General features: G+C 39.2%; 1 protein-coding gene across 4 annotated transcripts in view; it reads right to left on the reverse strand.

Annotated features, from left to right (window-relative positions):
• FRMD4B (FERM domain containing 4B) overlaps positions 1-13,149 on the reverse strand; it is a 395,155-nt gene that overhangs the window by 156,692 nt on the left and 225,314 nt on the right. For all 4 annotated transcript variants that reach the window (XM_007500068.3, XM_001372543.5, XM_007500069.3 and 1 more), the window contains one exon: positions 4,167-4,261. In XM_007500068.3, the coding sequence (XP_007500130.2) occupies positions 4,167-4,261 (95 nt within the window). The remainder of the gene's footprint in view (positions 1-4,166; positions 4,262-13,149) is intronic.

A 13,149-nucleotide genomic window follows, 5' to 3' on the forward strand; every position in this document is an offset into this window, starting at 1 on the left:
ATTTTCATCTGTGCCTATAAGAGAAACATCACATTTGGAAATGATCATGTTATGGTCCCGTGTATCACGTAAGGACGTGGCCCTTAAAAGGGCACAACTGGGAAAAGTGACTTGAACAAATATACAGCAAAGAAATTTTGGTTGGAGGCAATTGCTTTGTCTAAATTTGTATACAGTCCTTTCTACGAATGCTGTATGTCTTTATGTATGTAATGATCGTCTCCACCATTAGGGAAGGAGAAGAGTGGGCCAGATTGTATTTGGAAAATGCTCGGTCATTTTCAGTCATTCCAAACTGCTTGTCATTACAAAAATCCATCCTTTAATGCCAAAAATTTCCTGGTGATTTTATATGATTGTAGATCATATTAGATAATTATGAATTATGGAAGCAGTGAGATAACTCAGTGGGTTGAGTGTTAGACTTTGAGTCAGGAAGAACTGAGTTCAAATGCCACCCCAGACACTTAGTAGCTATGTGCCCTTGGATTTAACATCTCTCAGCCCCATTTCCTCATGTGCAAAAGGAAGGGGTTGGCCACGATGGCCTCCAAGGTCACCTCCACATTTAAATCCATGATCCTACGACTATGATCCCAGAAGTGAAATGACAAGACAAATGGTAGACAGAGTAAGTTACCAAAGACGACTTGTACAAAAACAGAGGAATACAAGGCATAGATGTAGACAGATGGAGAAGGAAGACATAGACAGATGGAGATGTGGACAGATGGAGAAGGAAACAAGTTGTTGACATAAGAAGAGACAAAAGCTGAATGGTCTGGATGCTATGCTGATTTTGTTGTTGTTGTTCCATCCCGTCCGACTCTTTGTGACCCCATTTAGGGTTTTCTTGGCAGAGATACTGGAGTGGTTTGCCATTTCCTTCTCCAGCTCATTTTACAGATGTACCCACAAGATATTAAAAAGATGCTGGGTGGATAATCTGTTTGAAAAAATTATAGAACTTTGGGAAATTAATTGGAAAGAATCACAAAGGATGAGAGGGCAGAGGGGGTTTTGATTTATACTTGTGGATAGAGTACTATACCTACATAATGCCAGTCTTGTGGCAAAGACAGAGACACAGGCTACACACTAATACAATTTGAAGGATTTGGAACTGGTTGACTATCTGGACACCAAGCAAAGTTAGTAATGGTTTGATGTCAACTTGGCAGGATATTTCCATTCAAATGTCCCAGGAGTGCTGAGCGATGTGCTAGTTAACATTTTCTTCAGTTACTTGGGCAAAGGATAGGTGGCATGTTTATCAAGTTTCCTCAACTGATCCAAAGCTAGAAGCATTAGCTAGTACACTCTGTGACACAGGGAGCCCAAACATTCCTGACAGACTTGAACTCATGGTTGACTCTAATAAGATGAAAGTTAATAGGGATCAATGTAAAGCCTTATAACTGAGTTTTTAAAAATTAACTTCCCCTGTATCAGATGAAGGGCATGATTTACCTGAAAAATATCTGGGGATTTTAGTAGTCTGCAAGCTCAAAATGAGTGTGATATGACATCTTAAAAGGCTATTGTCATGTTGATCTGAATTAATAGAGGCAGAACTTCAAGGACTAAAACAGTTGACCGTTTCTCTATACAGTTATAGAATCTATTTAGTTTGGGGTGTTACAGGCTGATGAACAAGATGTCTAGGGAAGCATAATCAGGATGGCAAAGGGCCTTGAGTCTAAATCATATGAGGATCAGTCAAAGGAACTGGGTGGAACTAAACTAGTTAGTCTGGAGACCAGAAGACTTCATGGGGGACTTGATATCAATAATAAATTCTCTGAAAGTGAGTCATGTGGAAGATAGATTAGACCTGGTCTGTTTCAGAGGACTGGAGTAATAAATAAGTAGAAGTTACAAAGAGGTAAACTGAGGTCAGAAAAAACTTCTTAACAATTGGATGTGTCCTAGTGTAGAATTGGTTACTTTGGTTAGTAACTGGGTTCTTCCTCATTGGAATTCTCAAAGCAATTGTTGGGTGACAACATATTGCATATGTTGCAATGGGAATTCTTTTTCAAGGGCTGGGTTCAACTAAATGGCAGCCAATGTCCCTCCCAGTTCTGAAAATCTGGGATTCTAGGAAGTTAGAGTTCTATCAAAGTAGCCTTTCTGGGACCTCGGTCCCCTAAAACTGTTCAATCCTCTTGTATCAGGGTACACAAAGACTATGAATGGCAATGACTTCATGGCAATTCTTTAAGTGCCATTTTCTTTCTAACATTTCAGATTTTAAGACTCTTCAGGGTTGGAATCAAATTTTATATCGATTCTACATTAGCTTCTTCATCAAACATGGTCCTGAGGATGTAGCTGTCTCTCCAAAACTTTAAACAAATTAATTAGTCTGCTGAATAGGCAAAGAAGGAATAATAGAGAATCTCAAACACAGTCCCTTTGCTGGATGGGGGGAACTGTCCAGGATACCCTCTAGATTCTCAGATTTGGCATTTTAAGCTTTGAAAATCCACTCTGTGCCTAGGTGGATTAGTGGCATCTTCCTCTTGAGTCTAGCTCCCTCCCTGTCAGACTCCTGGAAGCCAGGGCTGCTGCCTCTTGTGCCACCAATCCCTGAGCCTGGGGTAGGTTTTCTTATGAAAATGAGACTGCCTCCTAGTAGGGAGTGTTGGTAAACAGAACTACAAGGTGTTCAAGGAGATTCACGTTAATGGAAAGAATGACAAAACAAATAAAACTGAATGTTGGGAAATGATCAAGTCCAGTCCATACCTGAAGAGATTGAAGACGATATCTTCCCCTTATTTCCCCCATCCTTTGTGGATGCAAAGAAGGCCAGACTTTTCAATGCATTGATTGGCTTTGTAAACTTTTTTTCTTCTTTATAATAATCGCTGGCCATGTTCAATTTTTGAATGACTCACAAAGAAAAGCCTGTTCTACACATTAGAACTTGCTTCATGTGTTAGCCTCTTTCTATTTTATGCTGTATGTTAAGTCTTCTATTTCATGTTTGTAAATTTCAAAATTAAAAATAATCAAATATTAAAAATAATAATGGTTGGCCCTCTGGCAGAGGACAGGAAGAGTGACATAGGGGTAAAATGTGAAAACAAAGATGTAGATCAAAATTCATTTTTAAACTAAAACTAAAAAGAGATTAACTTCTTGGCATAATCCAAACAATTAAGAGAACATTGGAAAGGAAGAGCTTTGTAGCAAAAAGTTAATAGTAATTCAAAGCATCTCCAAACACTCATAAATTTTGCTATTTGGGGGATCTCTAGAATGTGTCCCTAAATAAGAAGGGATATGTTCTGTATTGGAATTTGAGAATGGATATAGGGCATCCAAATGATATTTTTTTTTTCAAAAGAGATAAATTCAGGGCAAATAGGTGGTCTGATGGAGAAAGAGATAGGCTTAGAGCGAGAGGTTCTGGGTTCAAATATGTGTGTCACTGGATAAAAAAAGGGGGGGGGGCAGCTGGGTAGCTCAGTGGATTGAGAGTCAGGCCTAGAGATGGGAGGTCCTAGGTTCAAATCTGGTCTCAGACACTTCCCAGCTGTGTGACCCTGGGCAAGTCACTTGACCCCCATTGCCTAGCCCTTACTGCTCTTCTGCCTTGGAACCAATACACAGTATTGACTCCAAGATGGAAGGTAAGGGTTAAAAAAAAAAGTCACTTAACCCCATTGCCTAGCCCTAACCACTCTTATACCTTGGAACTGATACTTAATATCAATTCTAAAAAAGAAGGTAAGGGTTTAAAAAACCTTTTTTAAAAGATAAATCCTAAAAATGTAGTTTCAAACATTCATATTATCTTTCCTTGAATTTGATGACATTAAAATTACAATACAAACCTGCAAAATGGACTTCTCTTTACCTCTCTGGAATATCTGCTCAATAAATTAGCCTTTCCATTCAAATGGAGGTGTATTTAGATAATAGAAGAAAGCTATAGATTCCTTACTAAAAACTCCTAAAAAAAATGCACCCCAGCACCTTATCATCAGATATCAGTGAGTCAACTTCCTCCCTTTGCTACTGTAAGAATGAAAATTCCGCTTGCTTTGTACGTTTCTCTATGTTCTCTTTCTCAGATTGAAAATTACTTGCCTGCTTCTCACAAATGACAGCAAGTTCAAAAGCGAAAGGAACAAGAGTTAGCAAAACATACTTACGTGTCATCTATAAATGTTATTCCAAAATATTCCTTTTCTTTGAGGTTGAAATGTGATGCCACGAGGTCCAGCAATTCTCTTGACAAAAGTTTGGGCTGTTAAAGTAAAGATCTTATTAGAAAGAAGTTCTTTCCCACCTGCAATCAAACAGTTTAAATGAGCTATTTTGGTATTATTGTTGTTCCTGCTTTATCATTAAACTAAGCCCCATAGCCATTGGGTCCTTGGGGAGAATTTGCTTTGATCGTTCTCTACAAGAAATTGAGGCCAAGGTCCAGGGGCAGTCATTTATACAAGGAAATTTATGGAGTGTTGGGCAGTCACTCATTTTTATATAATACTTTATAGTTTCCAATGCATATTCTTTACAACAACCTAGGGATGTAGGGAGTAAGTGTGTGTGTGTGTGTGTTAGTTAGAGATGCGGACACAGGTTTAGAAGAAAAGCAATGATTTATCCATGGTACATGGCAAGCTGGGATCGTAAAGGCTAGTTCAGTGTCACAAAGACATGGGTTCAAGGGTCCTAGGCAGCTCTCTAAAACAGGGGTTCTTATGTGGGCTGCTTAGACTCCTGGAGAGAGATTTTAGTGGGTTTGGGAACTTGAATAGGGGAAAAAATAGTATCTCTTTTTATTCCTAATCCCTAGATGAAACTGAGAATTTCTTCCACTATGGATGCAAGCAACAATGCAGAATAGAATATGGCTTCCCCAGCTTCTCAAAGGGATCCACGACACCCCAAAATACTGAGAACGTTTGTCTCTAAGACTATAATTTTCAGAGTAGGTGCCAACTTGCACTGGCATATAGAGTTTCTTCTAGGAATTCCCTATCACAATCCCTCTCCCCATCCATCACTCCACCATACACACAGTACACTTCAAATTCAATCCAGTAAGTTAGTATTTAGTATCAAAGTTATACTGCCATGTTTAATAACTTACCAGGCTATAAACTTGCACAATTTTATTCTTTTTTATTCTTAGCTATGTGAAATGTTTATTGTTATGGTTTTTCAATCGTTTTCATGAGAATGAATTCAGATTCACTAAATCGCTCATCAAACCTCCCAGAGTGCTTCAAAAAGCATGGGGGATGTCAATTGTATTGTTAATATTCTTTTTTTTTTTAAAACTCTTACCTTCTGTCTAAGGCAGAAGAGTAGTAAGGATAGGCAATTGGGATTAAGTAGTGTGCCCAGGGTCAAACAGCTAGACAGCTTTGAACCCAGGACCTTCCATCTCCAGGTTTGGTTCTCTATCAGCTGCCCTATTAATATTCTTTTGAGATTTTCTGATCATTGGCATCATGTAGTATGGAATATTTGACAGAAGAGGCAGTGGTTAGATCCTGGAATATGGCAATAATAATGGCAGCACTTACAGAGGGTTTTAAGGTTGGCAAAGTGCTTTACAAATATTATTTCACTTTATCCTCAGAACAACCCTGGGAGGCAAGTGCTATTATTATTCCCATTTTGCAGAGGGGGAAATTAAGGCAGATTTGTCCAGGGTCATACAGGTAGTACATATCTAAGGCTGGATTTGAACTCAGGTCTTCCTGACACTTCAGCTAATACACTCTCCTTTGTGGTCTATAGAACTAGAAAGGTGATAATCCAGACTACACATGGAATATTGTACTTCATTTCGGATGCTTGGAGAATGTACAGAGTAAGGACTAGGATAATGAAAGGCCTTGAAATCATGCCATCTGAAGACTGGTTAAAGGGACTGGGGATGGTCTTCTAGGGTGGGGAATGATAGCTGTCTTAAAATATCTGAAGGGCTTTCAAGTGGAAGATGGATTGGACTTGTTTTGCTAGATTCCAGAGGGTGGAACCAGCTACAGTGGGTGCAGAGGACAGGTTTTGGCGGAGTATAAGCTATTTCCTAATAATTAGAGCTGACCAAAAGTAGAATGGGTTCTCTTGGGAGGGAAGTGGCATGTTGGGAAGACTACTTGTTGGGTATGTCATAAAGGGGAGTCCTTTTCTGGCAGAGGTTGGACTAGATCAGGGGTCCTTGGTTCTGGGGGCCCCAGAGTGGTTCTTTGATAGATTTCAGAGGGAGCCATGAACTTAGACAAAAATCTTTCACTTCAATTTAATTGGCTCCCACCATAATTCTCGGTATTTTATTTTTTACATTTAAGACATTCTGATAAAGGATCTATAGGCTTCATCAGACTACCAACAGGGCCCATGACCCCCAAATGCCCAGAAGTTCTTGACTAGATTGTCTTTGGGGTCCCTTCTCATTCCAAGTTTCCATGAATCTGAGGGAGGTTGGTTAGATATTATTAGATCTCTTTTTACCAGAGAAGAAACGCTTCGATAGTTGAAATAATTTATTCAAGGCTATATGGCCAATGTAGACCAGATTTAATGATAAGGATTCTTTCTATAACAATACAGCACTCTGTCTATGCTCCTTGATTTTTTTTTTTCTCCTGTGTGTGTTCCTGAATTCTATTTATTTTTTTTTTAGTGGAATTGTTTTTTTTTTTTAAATATATTTTATTTGATCATTTCCAAGCATTATTCGTTAAAGACATAGATCATTTTCTTTTCCTCCCCCCCACCCCCCATAGCCGACGCGTAAGTCCACTGGGCATTAGATGTTTTCTTGATTTGAACCCATTGCTTTGTTGATAGTATTTGCATTAGAGTGTTCATTTAAAGTCTATCCTCTGTCATGTCCCCTCAACCTCTGTATTCAGGCAGTTGCTTTTTCTCGGTGTTTCCACTCCCATAGTTTATCCTTTGCTTATGAATGGTGTTTTTTTTCTCCTGGATCCCTGAAAGTTGTTCAGGGACATTACACCGCCCCTAATGGAGAAGTCCATTACGTTCGATTATACCACAGTGTATTAGTCTCTGTGTACAATGTTCTCCTGGTTCTGCTCCTCTCGCTCTGCATCACTTCCTGGAGGTTGTTCCAGTCTCCATGGAACTCCTCCACTTTATTATTCCTTTGAGCACAATAGTATTCCATCACCAACATATACCACAGTTTGTTCAGCCATTCCCCAATTGATGGGCATCCCCTCGTTTTCCAGTTTTTGGCCACCACAAAGAGCGCAGCTATGAATATTTTTGTACAAGTCTTTGTGTCCATTATCTCTTTGGGGTACAGACCCAGCAGTGCTATGGCTGGGTCAAAGGGTAGATATTCTTTTGTCGCCCTTTGGGCATAGTTCCAAATTGCCCTCCAAAATGGTTGGATCAGTTCACAACTCCACCAGCAATGAATTAATGTCCCTACTTTGCCACATCCCCTCCAGCATTCATTACTTTCCTTTGCTGTTATGTTAGCCAATCTGCTAGGTGTGAGGTGATACCTCAGAGTTGTTTTGATTTGCATCTCTCTGATTATAAGAGATGTAGAACACTTCTTCATGTGCTTGTTAATAGTTTTGATTTCTGTATCTGAGAACTGCCTATCCATTTCCCTTGCCCATTTATCAATTGGAGAATGGCTTGATTTTTTGTACAATTGATTTAGCTCATTATAAATATGAGTAATTAAACCTTTGTCAGAGGTTTCTATGAAGATTTTTTCCCAATTTGTTGTTTCCCTTCTGATTTTAGTTATATTGGTTTTGTTTGTACAAAAGCTTTTTAGTTTGATGTAGTCAAAATTATTTATTTTACATTTTGTGATTCTTTCTATATCTTGCTTGGTTTTAAAGCCTTTCCCCTCCCAAAGGTCTGACATGTATACTATTCTGTGTTTACCCAATTTACTTATGGTTTCCTTCTTTATGTTTAAGTCACTCACCCATTTTGAATTTATCTTGGTGTAGGGTGTGAGGTGTTGATCTATTCCTAGTCTCTCCCACACTGTCTTCCAATTTTCCCAGCAGTTTTTATCGAATAGTGGATTTTTGTCCCAAAAGCTGGGATCTTTGGGTTTATCGTATACTGTCTTGCTGAGGTCGTTTTCCCCCAGTCTATTCCACTGATCTTCCTTTCTGTTTCTTAGCCAGTACCAAATTGTTTTGATGACTGCTGCTTTGTAATATAGTTTGAGGTCTGGGACTGCAAGGCCCCCATCATATGTGTTTTTTTTCATTATTTCCCTGGATATCCTTGATCTTTTGTTCTTCCAAATGAACTTTGTTATGGTTTTTTCTAAATCAGTGAAGAAGTATTTTGGTAGTTCAATGGGTATGGCACTAAATAGATAAATAAGTTTGGGTAGGATGGTCATTTTTATTATATTGGCTCGTCCTATCCATGAGCAGTTAATGTTTTTCCAATTGTTCAAGTCTAGTTTTAGTTGTGTGGCGAGTGTTTTGTAGTTGTGTTCATATAGTTCCTGTGTTTGTCTTGGGAGATAGATTCCTAGGTATTTTATTTTGTCTAAGGTGATTTTGAATGGGATTTCTCTTTCTAGTTCTTGCTGCTGAGCTGTGTTGGAGATATATAGAAAAGCTGATGATTTATGTGGGTTTATTTTGTATCCTGCAACTTTGCTAAAGTTGTTGATTATTTCAATTAGCTTTTTGGTTGAATCTCTAGGATTCTTTAAGTAGACCATCATGTCATCCGCAAAGAGTGATAACTTGGTCTCCTCCTTGCCTATTCTGATACCTTCAATTTCTTTATCTTCTCTAATTGCTACTGCTAGTGTTTCTAGTACAATGTCAAATAGTAGAGGTGATAATGGGCATCCTTGTTTCACTCCTGATCTTATTGGGAATGCATCTAGTTTATCCCCATTGCAGATGATATTAGCTGTTGGTTTTAGATATATACTGTTTATTATTTTTAGGAATGACCCTTCTATTCCTATGCTTTCTAGTGTTTTTAATAGGAATGGGTGTTGTATTTTATCAAAGGCTTTTTCTGCATCTATTGAGATAATCATGTGGTTCTTGCTAGTTTGCTTGTTGATGTGGTCAATTATGTGGATGGTTTTCCTAATGTTGAACCAGCCCTGCATCCCTGGTATGAATCCTACTTGATCATGGTGAATGATCCTTCTGATCACTTGCTGGAGTCTTTTTGCTAGTATCCTATTTAAAATTTTTGCATCTATATTCATTAGGGAGATTGGTCTATAGTTTTCTTTCTCTGTTTTTGACCTGCCTGGTTTTGGAATCAGTACCATGTTTGTGTCGTAAAAGGAGTTTGGTAGAACTCCCTCTTTGCTTATTATGTCAAATAGTTTGTATAGTATTGGGGTTAACTGTTCTCTGAATGTTTGATAGAATTCACAGGTGAATCCATCAGGCCCTGGGGATTTTTTCTTAGGAAGTTCTTTGATGGCTTGATGGATTTCAATTTCTGATATGGGATTATTTAAGAATTCTATTTCCTCTTCTGTTAGTCTAGGCAGTTTGTATTTTTGTATATATTCATCCATTTCTCCTAAATTGGTGTATTTATTGCCATATAATTGGGCAAAGTAATTTCTAATGATTGCCTTAATTTCCTCCTCATTGGAGGTGCTGTCCCCCTTTTCATCTTTAATGCTGTGAATTTGCTTTTCTTCCTTCCTTTTTTTAATTAGATTGACCAGTACTTTGTCTATTTTGTTTGTTTTTTCAAAGTACCAGCTTCTTGTCTTATTTATTAAATCAATAGTTCTATCACTTTCGATTTTATTAATTTCTCCCTTAATTTTTAGGATTTCTAATTTGGTTTTCTGCTGGGGGTTTTTAATTTGATCGCTTTCGAGTTTTTTCAATTGCATTTCCAATTGATTGATCTCTGCTCTCCCTTGTTTGTTAATATGAGCTTTCAGGGATATGAATTTGCCTCTGATTACCGCTTTGGCTGCATCCCAAAAGGTTTGAAAGGATGTTTCGCCATTGTCATTTTCCTTGATGAAATTATTAATTGTTTCTATGATTTCTTCTTTAGCTAAACGGTTTTGGAGTATCATATTGTTTAATTTCCAATTGGTTTTAGATTTGGTTTTCCATGTACCATTACTAATCATTATTTTTATTGCCTTGTGATCTGAGAAGGCTGCATTCATTATTTCTGCTTTTTTGCATTTGTGTGCTATGTTTCTGTGACCTAATGTATGGTCAATTTTTGTGAATGTGCCATGTGGTGCTGAGAAGAAGGTGTATTCCTTTTTATCCCTATTTATTTTTCTCCATATGTCTATTAATTCTAATTTTTCTAAGATTTCATTCACTTCTTTTACCTCTTTCTTATTTATTTTTTGATTTGATTTATCTAAATTTGATAATGGTTGGTTTAAGTCTCCCACTAGTATGGTTTTATTGTCTATTTCTTCCTTCAATTCTCCTAGTTTCTCCATTAGAAATTTGGGTGCTATATTATTTGGTGCATACATGTTGATTAATGATATTTCCTCATTGTCTAGAGTCCCTTTTAACAAAATATAATTACCTTCCCTATCCCTTTTGATCAGGTCTATTTTTGCATTGGCTTTATCAGATATCATGATTACCACTCCTGCCTTCTTTCTATCAGTTGAGGCCCAGAAGGTCTTACTCCATCCTTTAATTCTGACCTTGTGGGTGTCAACCCGCCTCATGTGTGTTTCTTGAAGACAACATATGGTAGGGTTTTGGATTCTAATCCATTCAGCTATTCGTCTACGTTTTATGGGTGAGTTCATCCCATTCACGTTCAAAGTTATGATTGTCATTTGTGGACTCCCTGGCATTTTGATTGCCTTCCCTAATTCTAACCTTTTCTTCTTCGGCTCTACCTTTTAGTCCAGTGATTTACTTTGAATCAGTCCCCCTTGTCCCCTCCCTTGATGTTTCCCTTTTTAGTCCCTCCCTTTTTGTTCCCTCCCCCTCCCCCCTCTCTTTCCCTCCCTTTTTGTTCTCCCTCTCCCCCTCCCCCCCTTGGTTTTCCCTTCTCCTTACCCTTGTTGGGTAAGATAGAATTCAAGATCCCAATGGATCTGGATGTTTTTCCCTCTCAGAGTTGATTTCCCTGAGATTGAGGTTTAAGTAAACCCCCCCCCTCTCTTCCTCTCCTTCTTATAGGAGTTTTCTTCCCCTCCCCTTCCCCTGTGAATCTTTGTGTGAGAACCATTATTCTATTTGGTCTTTCTTTACCCCCTATTTATACATTACATTTTCCCCACATATTAGTATACATAGGTTGATATAAATGTAGTCCTTATAGAAGAGAGTTTGAGTAAAAGAAGAAGATAACATTTTTCCCCTTTCCTTAATATTTACCTTTTCAGGTATTCCTTGCTCTTTGATTTTCGGTATCAAACTTTCCACAGAGCTCTGGTCTTTTCTTTGCAAAAAGTTGGAAGTCTTCTATTTTGTTGAATGCCCATACTTTCCCTTGGAAGTATATAGTCAGTTTTGCTGGGTAGCTGATTCTTGGTTGGAGACCCAGCTCTCTGGCCTTTCTGAAGATCATGTTCCATGCCTTACGATCATTCAGAGTAGAACTTGCAAGGTCTTGTGTGACCCTGATTGGCATTCCTTTATATCTAAATTGTCTTTTTCTGGCTTCCTGTAGGATTTTTTCTTTTGTTTGATAGCTTTGGAATTTGGCAATTACATTCCTGGGAGTTGTCTTTTGGGGGTTTAGTGTAGAAGGTGTTCTGTGAGCTCTGTCAGTGGATGTATTGCCCCCTTGTTCTAGAATCTCTGGGCAATTTTCTTTGATTATATCTTGTATCACCATGTCCAGTTTGGTGTTTATTTCTGGCTTTTCTGGGAGTCCAATTATTCTTAAATTTTCTCTTCTCCCCCTGTTTTCCAGATCTATCACCTTGTCGGTGAGATATTTTATGTTCTCTTCTAATTTCTTGGTGTTTTGGCTTTGCTTTATTAGTTCTTGCTTTAAAGCCTGGTTTTCTTTTACAGTTTGGTCAAACTGGTTTTGTAGATGCGTGAATTTCTTTTGCATCATTTCCCACTTTTCCTCCCAGAGGGCTTCCATCTTTTTGGTCCTTTCTGATTCAAATTCTTCATGGGTTTGTGGAGAGTTTCTATTTCCTTTGGAGGATTTTGGAGAATTTTCTTGTATATCTTCTTCTATCTGCTCTGTATTTTGTATTTTGGCTCCATAGAATGTGTCCAGAGTCGCCCCTTTCTTCTTATTTTTCTTGGTATTTTGGGGCTTCGGTGCTTCTGTGGAGTTTGTCATCTCTGAACGTGGAGGATTGGCTTTTCTTGTCTTTGTCTGGTGATCAGAGGCTTTAGTCCTGGGCAGATGTTGGTTCTAAGAGCGTTCCCTGGGTTAAACTGAATATGCCTCACTGGAACTGGAATGGAAGGGTCGGACCACGAGGCCACACTCTCCCCCTGGCTCGATTTCCGGAAGTTGCCTTCAGAATCGCTGGCCGTGAGTCTGTTTCGTCGGCCTGCGGGGGGATGGGCTGCCGCTTCCCCAAGCTCCGAGAGCACAGACTTTCACTGAGACTTGGATAGCAGGATCCAGCCCGTGAGGCTGTCTTGCCCGCCCTGAGGGTTGCTGTTGTTTTGACCAGCTCTCTGCAGCGGAGGCCCCAGGCAGTAACTTTCACCCGGACTGGGACTTGGGTAGAAGACCCTGAGGGTTGTTGTTCCTCAGACCCTGCTCTCTGAGCCAGGCGGCTGCCGCTTCCGGGAGCCTTGGACTCTGCGCTCCTACCCCTGAGGTCCGAGGGATCTCGGGTTCTGGCTTTTAAGGGGAGCCGTACCTTTTGAACCGGGTCCAGGTCCAGGAGGAGGGTTCCCAGGGTCTGTGCTGTTGATCGTTTTGAATTTCGGCGCCTTAGGAGCTTCTAGTTTGAGATCGGTCGGGAAGGGTTTTCCGGAGATCTGAGCTTCAGCTTTCTCTAAGCCGCCATCTTAACCGGAAGTCCTCCTTGATTTTTTTTAAACACTCTAAGTACCAAGGGATCAATCATCCTGAAGGAATACTGAAAGGTCTTTCTGACTTTTCACACATGCTTTAATACAACAGGAAGGGGGCTATATGTTAGAGGATTTCTGGTAGACTCCAATGAGGTCTTGTCAGTTCAGTGCCATGTTT

The sequence above is a fragment of the Monodelphis domestica genome, chromosome 7, assembly GCF_027887165.1.
Source record: "Monodelphis domestica isolate mMonDom1 chromosome 7, mMonDom1.pri, whole genome shotgun sequence".
Classification (NCBI taxonomy): Eukaryota; Metazoa; Chordata; class Mammalia; order Didelphimorphia; family Didelphidae; genus Monodelphis; species Monodelphis domestica.